This window comes from Caenorhabditis elegans, chromosome I, assembly GCF_000002985.6.
Source record: "Caenorhabditis elegans chromosome I".
In the NCBI taxonomy this organism is placed as follows: Eukaryota; Metazoa; Nematoda; class Chromadorea; order Rhabditida; family Rhabditidae; genus Caenorhabditis; species Caenorhabditis elegans.
The window spans coordinates 8660530-8673679 of record NC_003279.8 but is presented as its reverse complement, the minus strand read 5'-3'; the positions used below and the strand labels follow the sequence as shown (position 1 = coordinate 8673679).

At 33.6% G+C, this 13150-nt stretch overlaps 5 protein-coding genes across 7 annotated transcripts; 2 read left to right on the top strand and 3 right to left on the bottom strand.

Annotated features, from left to right (window-relative positions):
• Positions 1 to 56: 56 nt before the first annotated feature.
• On the top strand, positions 57 to 3877 carry K07A12.8 (Ovule protein; the record flags this gene model as incomplete). 3 transcript variants are annotated; one of them, NM_001263921.3, is made up of 4 exons in its annotated part: positions 132 to 159; positions 2642 to 2791; positions 3460 to 3517; positions 3591 to 3832. In NM_001263921.3, 4 exons carry the CDS (start codon positions 132 to 134, stop codon positions 3700 to 3702), a joined length of 348 nt encoding a protein of 115 aa, NP_001250850.1. In that variant the 3' UTR covers positions 3703 to 3832. The 3 variants fall into 3 exon arrangements, with proteins under 3 accessions (NP_001250849.1, NP_001250850.1, NP_001250851.1); NM_001263920.3 differs by lacking the exon at positions 2642 to 2791 and having other exon boundaries at positions 57 to 159; positions 3591 to 3876; NM_001263922.2 differs by lacking the exon at positions 132 to 159 and having other exon boundaries at positions 2635 to 2791; positions 3591 to 3877.
• A 5-nt stretch (positions 3878 to 3882) lies between these two features.
• On the bottom strand, positions 3883 to 7085 carry K07A12.1 (Nulp1-pending protein; the record flags this gene model as incomplete). The annotated part of the gene is made up of 8 exons (NM_059946.7): positions 3883 to 4469; positions 4601 to 4762; positions 4809 to 5032; positions 5169 to 5461; positions 5681 to 5826; positions 5872 to 5956; positions 6464 to 6701; positions 6774 to 7085. 8 exons carry the CDS (start codon positions 7083 to 7085, stop codon positions 3986 to 3988), a joined length of 1944 nt encoding a protein of 647 aa, NP_492347.2. The 3' UTR covers positions 3883 to 3985.
• A 97-nt stretch (positions 7086 to 7182) lies between these two features.
• On the bottom strand, positions 7183 to 8704 carry F39H2.3 (Aminomethyltransferase folate-binding domain-containing protein; the record flags this gene model as incomplete). The annotated part of the gene is made up of 6 exons (NM_059945.7): positions 7183 to 7613; positions 7729 to 7823; positions 7958 to 8042; positions 8113 to 8270; positions 8313 to 8545; positions 8601 to 8704. 6 exons carry the CDS (start codon positions 8702 to 8704, stop codon positions 7446 to 7448), a joined length of 843 nt encoding a protein of 280 aa, NP_492346.2. The 3' UTR covers positions 7183 to 7445.
• An 855-nt stretch (positions 8705 to 9559) lies between these two features.
• Positions 9560 to 10632, top strand: syp-3 (Synaptonemal complex protein 3). Its single transcript, NM_059944.9, has 5 exons — positions 9560 to 9668; positions 9722 to 9769; positions 9813 to 10066; positions 10131 to 10197; positions 10244 to 10632. Exons 1-5 carry the CDS (start codon positions 9566 to 9568, stop codon positions 10444 to 10446), a joined length of 675 nt encoding a protein of 224 aa, NP_492345.2. The 5' UTR covers positions 9560 to 9565; the 3' UTR covers positions 10447 to 10632.
• On the bottom strand, positions 10576 to 12849 carry mrt-1 (5' exonuclease Apollo). Its single transcript, NM_170903.9, has 8 exons — positions 12665 to 12849; positions 12449 to 12617; positions 12061 to 12398; positions 11880 to 12011; positions 11495 to 11830; positions 11221 to 11439; positions 10920 to 11174; positions 10576 to 10819 (listed from the first exon to the last, which is right to left on the bottom strand). The coding sequence occupies exons 1-8, from the start codon at positions 12841 to 12843 to the stop codon at positions 10621 to 10623; spliced, it is 1827 nt and encodes a 608-aa protein (NP_740895.1). The 5' UTR covers positions 12844 to 12849; the 3' UTR covers positions 10576 to 10620.
• Between the last annotated feature and the right edge of the window lie 301 nt (positions 12850 to 13150).

The following is a 13150-nucleotide window of genomic DNA, read 5'->3' as shown; positions in this document are numbered from 1 at the left end:
TATTTTTCTTCTTTTTCCCAGAACTGAAATCTCATTCTCAAAATCTCAGCAAAAATTTTTCAGATTCATTTGTAACGGGTCACTGATAATCAAGTTATCATTGAGCAGACGGAGTGCTTTGAAACTGAAAAATGTTCAATTCGAGGCGTGTTGTGACAGGTGAGCACCAAGCTTTTCGTTACGCTTCAATAGATTTACTTATTTGGTTAAGCCAATTTTTTCTCGCAAAACTACTGAGGTTTTTTGGATTTTAATGTGAAAATCTATTATTTATTGAATCTTCTCATCTTGTAACATAATCAATGTAGAATTTTCAAATAAAAATACTGTACCCGGACAAGTTCAAACATAACTTTTCAAATTGTTTTAAACTTAGAGGACTTTTGAGTTTTTTAAAAATTATTTTTTTTGTTCAAAAGCTTAAAGAGTCTTCCAAATGTTTTGGGTTTATTTTAGATAGTCTAACATGAGCGAATAATATAATAAAACACTTCAATAAATTTTGAATTTTTTGAAATTTCAGTCAAAGTTTTGGTAAATTGTCAGTTTTCAAAAACAGTTGGACTTTTTCAGTAATTGCTAGAATCGTTGCTGGCTTGAGTTTCTACAATATCTATTTAGAGATAATTAAACTTAATTGAAATATTTTTATTTGATGACCGATTTTCAAAAATATGGTAGGTAAAAACTGAGTAAGAACTTTTAAAATATAAATTGTGAAACAAAAAAAAAACTACGTTTTACCATAGGAACTGGACATTTAAGCTCCATAAAATTAATTTTAAACATTTTCACCAGCCTTGACAACCACCAGATACTGAGGGTTTCCCAAAATTTTAGTTAAATTTTGTGGGGGTAGTGCTACGAATCTCTATTTAGTTAGACTATAATACAATAAAAGAAACCAATTTTTATGTATATTGAAAATCGTAAATAGCAATTATCTCTTTAAAACGTGAAAAGTCAACAAGATTTTTTTCTTCAAAAAATCATATTTTCATTCACAATCCAAAACTCGGGCTTAACAGATTCGACTTAACAATGAATCATGTTCTATATCACAAATCCTCTAAAATTCTTTCATTCGATCCCTCCTAAAACGACTTGGCAAAAAGAAAACATGTGGTATAGACATGTTATTTATCATATCAGCATCACCTCATCATTGAATTTTCTTCTTTTTCTTCCTTTTCACTTTTCACTTTTCTCTAATACTCTTTTTTCTCGTCTTTTTGAGAGCAAGAAATATATAAGAAAGTGGTGCAATATGTTCCAGAAATATTGATCTTTTAAAATTTCACTGGGATACGTTTGTGCAATTTTTGACAAGAATAATGTTTTCTGAAACGTTCCACAATTAGAACTTAAACATTCTGAAAATGAACGAATTTTAACAGTTGACATTAGATTTCAGTTTCATTAAGTTTTAATGAAGTTTAATGTGTTTTCAAAGCAACTTTCTGAAGTTCAGTTTGAGAAAATTTATTTCAAAAATGTTTAAGTTGAAAAATTAAGTGCTGATTGTACAAGTCCATTCAAAACAGTTACAAATAATTCTAAATTTCGAATCTATATAATTGTTAAATGTCTCATAAAATTACTTCTCTTAGAGCTTTTTTCGGAGTCACAATTTAAAGTTTTCAAGTTTCTTATTCTGTTCAAGTCTCGTTTCGACAAACTTATTCCATTTTGTGCTATCCTTGAAAATTGTTGTTATTTTCTTTGAAAAATACCTTGAAATTTGAAGTGAAAAATGCTTTCGTCTCCAAGAGACGTGCCTGCAACCACAATTTTTGCCTCACCTTGGCTTCCTTTCTCTCATATTTTTCACATTCTCTATCCTCATTTTTTCTGTTTATTAAAAGTAATTAGGTATATTATTATGAATAGGTGAAGTTACACATAACGTCTTCAAAACTCAAATTTTGTTGTCATCAATAAGAAAAAAATTTGAATCCAAAACTAAATTTTTCAAAGAACAAAACCGGCTTGTTTTGAAAATTGATTTGAAAATAAATAAAAATTATACTTAAACTCAAAATTCCAAATGCAGTTTAACCTGAACTTATTTCAAATAAATATTTATTTTTTGGAATTTTGTTGTCAACCTCAATTCTTTCAAAATTGTCGAATTTGTCTACGTCACGAGGCTCGTCAGCGTTAAATTTATAGCTTTCACCTCACTCAAATCCGGAGCACTTTTTGCTTTTTCCACTTTTGCTCTATTTTTTGTTTGAATATTTGTTTGTGGTTTTTCCACAAAGCTAGTAGGAATTGAAAATGGCTTCTCAAAATTTATTACCTGTAAATATATGCTTTATCTTGGTCTTTTAAAATTTTCTTCCCAGAACTAATTTTTCAATAAAGAAACTTAGAAACGTTAGGCGAAATTCAGTATTTAACTTTTTATTTTCGGCAAGTTAGGAAAGTTGGAAATTTTTTGCCAAATCATGACTTCCAATTTGTTGTAAGAGTTTTCAAAGACATTACTTGGTGAAAATACTTTTCCGAATCGTTTTTGCCAAATTCGGCAAAACTGCGAGATTCGCCCACTCCTGCACGATATCTGAACTAATTAAAATCTTATAATATTATTTTAATTTCGATTTCTTCTCTCACTCTTCTCAAATCATTTTTTCAGATCTCATTCCTCTTAAAACGTGTCAAATAACTACCGTAACCATATGTACATTTGAATTCTACTTTTATTCACAACAAAAAATGATGCATTCATCGATAACACGAACTATTTATCACAATAGCAATGTCAATTTAGGACCTTCTTTATTAAGTATGTAATAATGTGATCGTAACTTGTCAGCTTTTTAAAACTTTTTTTAAAGGCGCACTTAATTATTCGGATGGGTCACTCGCTAAGAATTAAAAGTTTACAGTAGAACTTTTTCATTTTCTATGCCCTCGTTTTCGTTTCATTCGGGATTTTCTAAGCAAATTCATTTATTGTTTTTATCAACTTTTGTTAAGAGTTTCAGTATTTTATGAAAAGAAGATAAATGAGTAGACTAAAATCAAAAAGTTCTACAAAAAACCTTTTCAGAGCCGAAACTCATTCGGATATGTCCACGCGCCACTTACTTAAATCCGTGTTTCAAAAATTTGGGAAATTACGTTAAAAACCCGATGTATGAATATATGAAACCAAAAACCAAAACATCTCGCCATGAACAAGATATTTCTAAACCAACAAATGGTGTGCTCCTTTAAGAAGTACAGTAACCCACAACAATCTTCTTCCACTTTCCCCCATTTTTCTCACAAAAACAGTGTTCTGTTGGAAAACTAAATTGAAACAAATGAGAAAGGGCCTGGATTACTGTACTTCATAAAGGAACATTTCATACTGCGGCCATATGAAAATATTTGCTCATGGTGCATTGAGTGATAGATCACAAAAATGTATAACTGCAAAATCAATTTTCAAAAATTCGATAATTTCAGACAACGAATGCTCAAAGCTCCAATATAGAGAAGAAGTCGTCGGTGTAACTCTTACAAAGTCAGTTAAAACATGCATTGATTTTTTGAGACAATTTAGATACGGTTATCTATAAAAACAAATTATTTTTCAGACTTGAATTGACACTTGTTCTAACGATGTACATAGCTGCTGTCGTCATTCTTGTTGTCTTATTCGAATTGCTTAAACCGTCGATTTCTGCTCATTTGATGGGATCCAATTAGATTTATATTTTAACAATAATTCAAATTACAACGGGTTATTCAATTAAAAAGCTTCGCAGATTGTAATTTTTCTGAAACCTCCCGGTGCCTACTTTTGGAATAAATACTTCTGCAATGTAGAATTATCCTCTTGGAAATTGTTTTCTGTTGCAAAATCGGTAATAAAATGTAAAAAATCTCTACAATAAAAACACACACGAATTTTTATGGAACCGCAATAAATTACACAATTAGAAACCACGAAAACCGAATCACAATAAAATATTGGAAGAAATTAATAAATTCACGGAAGTTCTTGCTCTTCGTCTACATCATCTTCCTCCACATTACCTTCTGGCAATTCAATAGGCTGTTGATTTTCCAATCTAATCACACGAGCTTCACCGGCTTCTCCTTGAGCTTCTTGAGCATCCAACTCATTTCTTCGTTCTCTCCATCCATTGGCAATATCTAGTGCATCGTTGATTCCTTGTTCAGCTCCAGTTAATCGATTTGTGAGGAAACGAATAAACTCTCCACCATATCGATTTAGCTGTTCTTGGAATGAAAGTTCTCCATCGAAATGTGGAAGTAACGAATTAATGAATCCACCAAGAAACGTGTCATCCATCATTTGTCTGGCAATATTAACTCCGCCTTCTTTCGAATATCCACATCGCCCATTTTGTGGTGGAACTGGATCAGATAGAGATTGTCCTGGAATTTCATCAAGAAGTTGACCAAAGCGATCAACATTTGGAGATCTTCCATGATACATTTTGTTCCGTCTGAAAATGGGCTTTGTGAACTTTATATACAATTGTTAATTAGTTTTTTAATCATTAAAAACAAAGTGATCTATTAATTCAAATTGCTTTTTGATTGAATATTTGTAAAATTATTTGTTTAAAAAACGAACTTCTCTCTCCATTCTTCACATTCCTCTTTTTCCTTTGTATCAGTAGACGTGGCTACTTTTCTAGTGGCTCCTTCCAAAAAGAGCAAGGCTTCAGGCATTTTCCAAACTTCATCTGTATGCTTTGCGTATACCTTGACCAATAGTTTGAGGCTGTCTCTTTCGCTGAAATTGGCATTTTTACAATAATATTTATATTTCTTAAACTCACTTATCAGCTACAAATGATGTCAACATTTTGCAGTTCATGACAGCAGAATCTGGATGAATTTGAAGAATATCCATTAGCTGAACGACGACAGATGGGAAATGGCGGATAGCTGTGCATAAGTCATTTTCAGCAATTTCTCTGTCTTCATCCGTTTTTGCGGTAAAGAATCGAGCAAGAGCAACTGAATATGGCCAATTTGGAAGAAGATGCAATTTTTTGAACTTCTGAAAACACAGAAATTGAGAATCCAGAGATCGTTAGAAATTATTTTCACATTACAGGTAACTTTCGTAAGATTTTTTAATGAGAGCTTCAGTAAAAGCTTAGGATTTCAAAATTGAATTTTTCAGATTTACATACCTTTGCAGCTTCAAATGTATTAATAATCCATTGATATTGTTTGGCTTTCAATGCGAAAATGTCTATAAGTGATATAATAGCAAGTGGATCTTTAACGGGATCCAATTTGAAAATCATTTTTGCCGTATTCCAAGCTGTTTCCCAACATCTTTTGTGTGCAGCATTAAGCATATGACGATGCAGAAGAAGATAAAATGCACGATTCTCATAGTCCAAATAATCCATTCTATGCTTCCAATGAAATGGCTCAAACGTAGCAGCCGCGTATTGATCTACATACCAGATTCCGCGTTCTGAAAAATTGGAAAATTACTAACTTGTAAAGAAAAGTTTTATTGCGTTCTTGTGACACTGCTTGGATTACTGTGAGTGCAATAATTATTGAAATATTTTAGTTTTAGAAGAAATAACTTTTTAAAGAAAACTAAAGAAGTTTGAAAATGCGCCTGTAGACACGGCATAAAAAAATAAAGTTCTTAAACTCTTGTAAGAATAATTCAAAAAATGCTCACCAATTAAATCAGCCCCTGTGTTAAAATCCTCGTTCATTCGATTCATATGAGCCATCATTAAAATCGAGTTGAGATGATATGGTGTATCGGAGAAAATTTCTTGAACAACTCCGACGTTCATACGTTTTTCAGCCATCCAGAACATTCTGTAAATCAATATTTAATTTGAATTATATCATGTATTAAAATACCTTTCTCTTTGTTCATATGCATTATTATGTCGAAGAGTGAACCAACTGATGCATCCTTCTTTTTTGGTTTCAACCATGGAAAGGCCTGAAAGAGATTTCTTTATAACTTTTACTGCTTTATTCGTGCGTCATTCTGCAAATCAGAGAAATGTAATCGTTTTCAGCAACAAAAAAAAAGAAATTTTTAGATTTGTCCGTATTCTGACAAACCATCCAAAAACGAGAACTTTCAGTTTACGAAAAAAGAAACAAACTTTTAAATTTTTTCGATTTTGATAAGAAACTTAAAAATGAATGATTTCTGAAAGGATGAAACATATTTCGGTGTTTTTTAGTTTTTTTTTTGGTATTTTACCAAATAATTGATTTTTTTTGGGTTTTTACACCAAAAGATCCGAATAAAACATCTCTTTCCGTGCTTCAAACGTTTTTCCATACTTTGCAAATATTCATGGGAGCTTTTTTTCCAAAAATATATATCTTCGATATATTCTTGAACGTTTTGAGCTCAAAACACTAAAATTTTGAAATAAATTAAAAATCGACCTTTTTTCATTTTTTTTTTCACCATATTTAAAATTTTGAATAATACCGTAATCTCTATCAGGAAACCATCTCGGCTTATTCTTGACAATTCGCCCAGTTGCTCGTCTACCAGGTGGCCAACGATTTTCATCAGTCTGTCCAGGTGTAACTGCTTCTTTAAATGCTTTTCCCAGTTTTCGTTTAATCTCTGCAGACATATCGAACAATTTCATGTCAATTTTCATCAGCTCTTCCAGTGACGGTGTGCTTCCATCATTGACAGCCTTTTTCGCTTCTTTCGCGTTCTAAAGTTAAGATTTGAAATTTTCCAGTAAGTTTTTGTTACTTTCAAAAGTGCATATTAGGATGAAACTTACTAGAGCAGCTAGTCGAGCCAACATTTGATTTTCAGTTTCCTCTTGTTCTTCTACAACTTTCTTTCCCTTTTTCTTTCCTTTCTTCGTTTTCTTTTTATTTCCTTGTTTATTCATTGTTTCAACAACTTCTCCATCATCATCAGTTTCATTTTCAGCTTTTCCATTATCGTCATCTTCATCATCAAAAAATGCAAATCGATTGGCAGGTCCTTTCCGTTGAACATGTTCTTCTTCTACTTCTTCTTCTTCCAAATTTGCAGTCTTTTCCAGCTCCTGTTGTTCGTGGATTCGCTTGATTTGACTTTTTGACATCTAATGAAACATTTCAGCTGTTTTTCAAAAAAATTTACAAAAATATATATATAAAAATGGTTGTGAACCAATTAACGGGAAATATAAAAACTGAACATTGAATTTATAATTCATTAAAAATTGAGCAAACGAATACGAAGAAGAGAGCACTTTGTTGGGGGACTAGAATCTCGTAAAATTTGTGGGATAAAACCGAATTATTAAAATTTAAAGAAAGACGAACATTTGTGATCTTGAAAACGAAACTAAAATCTACAAAAAATATAAAACGAAAAGAAGAAAAGTGTTTCAAAAAAAGTCTACTTCCGAATAAGATGAAAATCGAATTTAAAGAAATGTCTCCTAAATATCATAGAAAATTTAAGAATCCGTCAAGCTAGTTCTAGTTTTATTATTCGCTAAAATCTTATCAGGCATCCATTCAGGTTGCTTTGCGGTTAACGAAACTCCATCAGCTGTCAATTTTTGAGATTTGAATGAAGAAAGTTGAAGAATTCCCAGGCAACGAGTTGTGTCAGAAGAGATAATCTGAAGATTTTTTAATTGAACAGAAACTATTGTTTTTCAATTTTTGACAGTGAATTGACTCCAGATAATTCCAACGTTTAGATGAATTTTTTATCACTATAACTTTTAAACACACCTTTCCGACTTTATTTTTCTTCTCGTCCAGAACTTCTGCTCCAATTTTGACTTGACCTTCACATTCAAATGGTAAGATTCGTCGACGGATAACACCTGTCAAAATTTAATTTTTCAAAATCAAATTGAACTAGTTTTGTGGGTTTTACAAAAATTTAATTGACAAGTTACTAAATAAAAAGGAAAGTGAGATTTCACGTCTCCAAATATCTAAATTTAGTTGAAGTAACCTGTATGAGCAGTTCTTGCAGTTAATTCCTGTCCAACATAACATCCTTTATCAAGTGAAACCATATTGAGCAGATCACCGTTTGCCTTAAAAAATAATATTTGAAAATGAACTTTTAGAAATATTTCATTTAAATTGCTTCTGTTGTATTTTTACCTGAAAAGGAAGCAACTCCGCCAATTCTTGAGATCCTTCTGCAATTCCAGCAGATCGTCGCAAATTTTCATATTTTTCTCGATTTTCGCTAACTTCCGATGAAGACGGATTACCGAAAACGCGAGCTCCAAAACCAGAAAATCGAGGATCGCGGTGAGCTAAAATAAAATGTTATTAAAGTTTTGACGTTCATTTTCTACCTTGTTTGTCCGATACATCTTCTGTGAAAAATATTTGATCGGAAGATTCGGTGATTTCAACTTGTTTCCTCAATCGATATTTCAAGATTTCTTTTGTTAAAATAGTTTTATTTTCTTTAGAACATTCCAAGAACAAATCATCAGTTCCTCGTCTCCATAGAAGAACATCTTCAACAATTCTCCCTTTTGTGTTGAGCAAAAAAGCAGCAAGTCCATTTTGAGTTTGAAGTTTTCTGCAAAATAAGATGTAATCATTTTCGCTGTAATTTTTAGAGTATAAAAACATACGTCACATCATTTGTAATTAAACCTTGAAGAAACGCGTTTGTGTCAGAGCCATGAAGTTTCAAAAGAACTCTATGAGGCAATTTAATTAATCTTTGTGTTGACATCTGTAAAAAAGTTTGATAATCACAAGAAAACATATTAAAATATGTTAGAGTAAATTTCGCAACGGGGATGATCATATGGCCGTGCCGAATAATTTCGTCCGCGGCCGCAAGTAGAGCGAGGAAATTTGAAAAAGAAAACAAGCGCTTGGATTAGCAGCAAACTATTTAGGATGAAGCACCAAGTACGTCGCATTGAAAGCTGGGAATAATTATAATTTGCCTAAGCTTGGGACAAACTACACTCAAAATAAAAAAACTGCGTGGCGTGTACTGCAGAAAACCTCATATTTAGGCCCCGCCTTTTTCTCGTCCACTCACGGAGTGGAGGCAAAAATTTGGGGACCAACCAATATCATGCCGCCGACATCCTACGGGTTCCGCGCGCCGCTATGTTTAACTCGCAGCGGGCGGAGACAGCTCGCCACGCCCACAGCGAGTTAATCCTAGCGGCGCGCGGAACCCGTAGGATGTCGGCGGCCTGATATTGGTTGGTCCCCAAATTTTTGCCTTTTGTCCGTGAGTGGACGAGAAAAAGGCGGGGCCTAAAAATGAGGTTTTCTGCAGTACAGGCCACGCAGTTTTTTTATTTTGAGTGTAGGTTGTTGCTTAAATTTAATAAAATTAATTTGAATTAAAAATTGTCGAAGCGAATACATATTTAAAAAATGAATATTTTGTGTGTTTAATGAGTGAATAAAAATAAAACTGTTCATGAAAACATACGGTTTAAAGGCTCACGTTGTTCTTAAGTCATGTGGGTCTCGCAACGATCGCAAACACGCTACGGTTTTTTGTTAATTTTAAATATTTTTATTTTCTATTGTGAATTGGCCATTTCAATATCTCCAATTTCAGAGATAAATGAATTTCGAAAAGCTTGTCAGTCAGGCAGTAAATGGTGACCGATTCAAAATTTTCTGCGGGCAGCTCACTGAGTTCACCAACTCGCTCGCTGGGGAAAGAGGTATGTTTTGAGGCAAACATCAATGAAATATGAATTTAAAAATACATTTTCAGAGGCCATAGAAAAAGGAATGAGGCAAATCGAAACTCAACAGCTTGAAGGTTTGACAGATTGAAAAAGGCTCAACTTTAAAATTTTCTTCAGCCGAAACTTCATTCACCGAGCGAATTGCTGAAGACAGGGTTAAATGTGCTGCTCAACGAGAAAGTCTAGAAAGACAGCTTCAGGATTTGACAGCAACTGACAATAAACTGTCTGAACAGAAAAGAGACTGGGAAGAGAGACAAGAAAAAGCCTATGATGAACTAATGTCTTATTTGGAAAACGAGGATGTGGACAGTGCGGGTACACAGTTCGGAGATCACTTCAATTCATTAATTAAATCGATGAACAACTTGGTAAGTCTGCTCGATAACTTTATAATTTTTAAAAAGAGTGGGTTTCTGAATGTTATATTTTCAGTCACATGATTCGATGAATGGTCAATTCAATTCACTCAAAAACAATCTGGATGAATTAAACATTGAAAGTAAGTTGAAAAAAAATTTTGATGGTATTATCAACTAAACTTGCAGAGAAACAACTAGAAGTCGCCATCGCTGATCAATCATCGACTATTTCTGAAATGATTCCTTCTCTCCGTCCAACATGTGGAGCGACCTACAAAGAGCGCAACACTCTTCGCATTATTTTCCATTATCAAGTTGCCAAACTGCGCAGTGAGTACCAAAAATGTCGTCTACAAGAAGAAGCTCTGAAAGCCCGACTTTCTACATGAATTAAAAGAATCAGAACAGCCAAAATGTGGGCAACTGTTAATCGAACTGTAATGATATTAAAAATTGAATAATCTTTTTTCAAATCGTTCTGTTATCCTAAACTTTCATCATGTCGAATGCTTATCATGTAATATTTAATTTTATTGCATCAACCGTTGTGAAGTTTTAATAAATTATAGTCCTGGATTTCTCGGCCTTCTTGAATTATTGGCCCGAGCGATAGCTTCCGCAAATGTTTTCGGAGGTCCTTCCGGCCAATTGTCCAAGTCCATATCCATAAAATCGCATGTATTCGTTCGAAATACAACTCCAGGCGGTAGAGGGTCTTCTTGAAGTTGTGAAATGGGTGTTCCTTGGATAGTAGATTGAGTCCTAAAGTAAGATGTTCCTATTAATTAAAATTCACAATTTTGGGAATATGAATAACTTTCCCTTTTTCGAAAGTCGTGCTTCAATAATGAGACTAACTTACTTTTCTACTGTGTGGTCCTCTTCTGATCGTTTTCCTGCATTTTCCAAAGATGCCAGCTCAATGATAGAATACTTTTTAGTACACGGCGTAATCGTTTTAAAGTGAAAATGACTGAGAAATTTAAGAATTTCACTTCTTGAAGAGTGGTCGGAATATGGAATTCTAATGATTCCCTCGTCGTCGTTGACACCATTTCCAAACGTATAATAGAGCATCGATATGTCGATTATCACCGAATTTTGAGATATTTCACAACTAAAATAAAGGATTATTTGATGTGTTTAAAAATGGAAAGCCGTACTAGCTTCCTTTTTTGATAACTTTAATATCTCGATACTGTTTCAAAACTCCACAGTTTGATGAAAAGTCTAATAAATCTGAAATAACTTTTCTTTCATCATAAACCATAATGGGTTCATTCAATATTCGAGATATTGCTTGAATCAATTCTTCACGCCCAAGTCTATGCAAGGGAATAACAATATTTTCATGCGGATGTGCTTCAATAGCCTTCAGGAGTCTAAAAAATTAAACTGATTAAAATTTAAATAATAGCGAATTATTAGATTTCTTACATTTTTTCTGCCTCGCATCGTTCAGGAAACGGCATATCCAATGAAAAATAGGTGTTATCCAAATAAATAATTCCAAATTTTATTTCGGTCATCCAATGCAATTGGTTTCCTGGTTTTAGACTTTCCAAAAACATTTTATCTGCTCGAAAATCACCAGTGCACAGAACAGCACCGCCTGCGATTTCTTCAATTTTTGATCCTTCGAATACAAACATAACTGCTCCAGGACAGTGATTCGCATTGACTAGTGTCACTTGAAAACTATCAAATTTGTGAGGGACGTTCTCCTCAAGAGGGTTAATTAGACCGGCTGGGGGTGGAGAATCGGCGGTGTACCTGAATAAGGAAAATATTTTTGAGCCTTAAACTTTAATGATTCAATCACCCCATGATATGTGGCAAAAGTTTTGCAGTTTCTGGACTACAGTACACAGACCGCGTCCATTTCTTGTCAAGACCACGATAATGATCAGAATGAGCATGCGTCAAGAAATTGTACCGAGAACCGGACTTTTTCCTGAAAGTATAGATATAATTTTTAACCTTTTCGATGCAGCCGGACTTACAAAAAATAATCCACAGAAATATCTTCTCCAATTTTGATTTGTTGGCAATGTTTTAAATCTGCATCTCCTGATGTATTCGAAGAACTTGTCTGTGTAGATGTTTCAGATTGGACTACGTTTTCTTTCTGTTGGAACTCTATGAAGTTATCACAGTCAGTAACAGCTTCCAGTACAGATTCGACCCTTTTCTTGAATATCTGAAAGGCTTCATTTCTGAAATCGACTGGAACTTTCGAAATTCCGCGATTATATGCTTGTCCACCACCGTGAAGAACTTGCATTTCGGTCAGCCCCACGGACGCTGCATGCACATTTTGTAGGGCTACAAAATCACCAGACTGCAAGAGAGTTTTGGTTAAAATATAGAGATTGAATGAAAAAACATTACGTTGAGTTTCTCTATTCCAATTCGATGATCATCGTAAACATCAATTTCAATTAGAAATTCTTTTCCACTTTCTTCAACGGCTTTTCCAATGCGTGGATCTGGAGGAACAATGTAACATTTGAAAGTATTCTCCGTCACATGAAATAGATTCATTTCCCGTTTTTCCTTGCTATAAAATACGGTTTTATGTATAATAAGCACTCATTGTTCGTTTACCTGGCTTCTGGTCCAAACTTCTGAGCTCTCCAAACTCTCAGCGTCCACGAACCGTTCTTAGTTTCGACAACTGAGTGAACTTGGGCTAGCACGTCAAAATACGCATGAAAAACCATATAATATCGGTCATCTTGAAATTTACTAGCGACTGAAACTCGTCTTTCAAGCATTGTAGACATTTTTGCCTGTAAACAATACTTTGGATTTCATCATAAATATGTTTTAATTGAAACGCAAAAGAATTGTCTGCAAACACTGCGGAAATTTTTCCTACTATCTTCAAGTCATTATTCCAACATTCTATTTACAAGTTTCGATTATTCGAATAACAGTTGAATGAGAAAATTATGATGCGGTCCAATACAGCAGTAGCTCAAGAATGTATTGAAACGAAACAGCCAGTACTATGCAAAAAAATAAAACAGCATAAACCATTTTACAAGGAAAAATGTCTCAGGCAAACGAAACCCAAGTGGACATGGCTGG

Excerpts from the sequence above, each read along its gene's own strand:
- syp-3 (NM_059944.9), top strand. The coding sequence starts at position 9,566 with ATGAATTTCGAAAAGCTTGTCAGTCAGGCAGTAAATGGTGACCGATTC. Across the intron at positions 9,669-9,721 it reads CTCGCTCGCTGGGGAAAGAG|AGGCCATAGAAAAAGGAATG; the intron begins GTATGTTTTGAG and ends ATACATTTTCAG. Across the intron at positions 9,770-9,812 it reads CGAAACTCAACAGCTTGAAG|CCGAAACTTCATTCACCGAG; the intron begins GTTTGACAGATT and ends AATTTTCTTCAG.
- mrt-1 (NM_170903.9), bottom strand. The coding sequence starts at position 12,843 with ATGTCTACAATGCTTGAAAGACGAGTTTCAGTCGCTAGTAAATTTCAA. Across the intron at positions 12,618-12,664 it reads AAGTTTGGACCAGAAGCCAG|CAAGGAAAAACGGGAAATGA; the intron begins GTAAACGAACAA and ends CGTATTTTATAG. Across the intron at positions 12,012-12,060 it reads ATTTCTGTGGATTATTTTTT|GAAAAAGTCCGGTTCTCGGT; the intron begins GTAAGTCCGGCT and ends CTATACTTTCAG.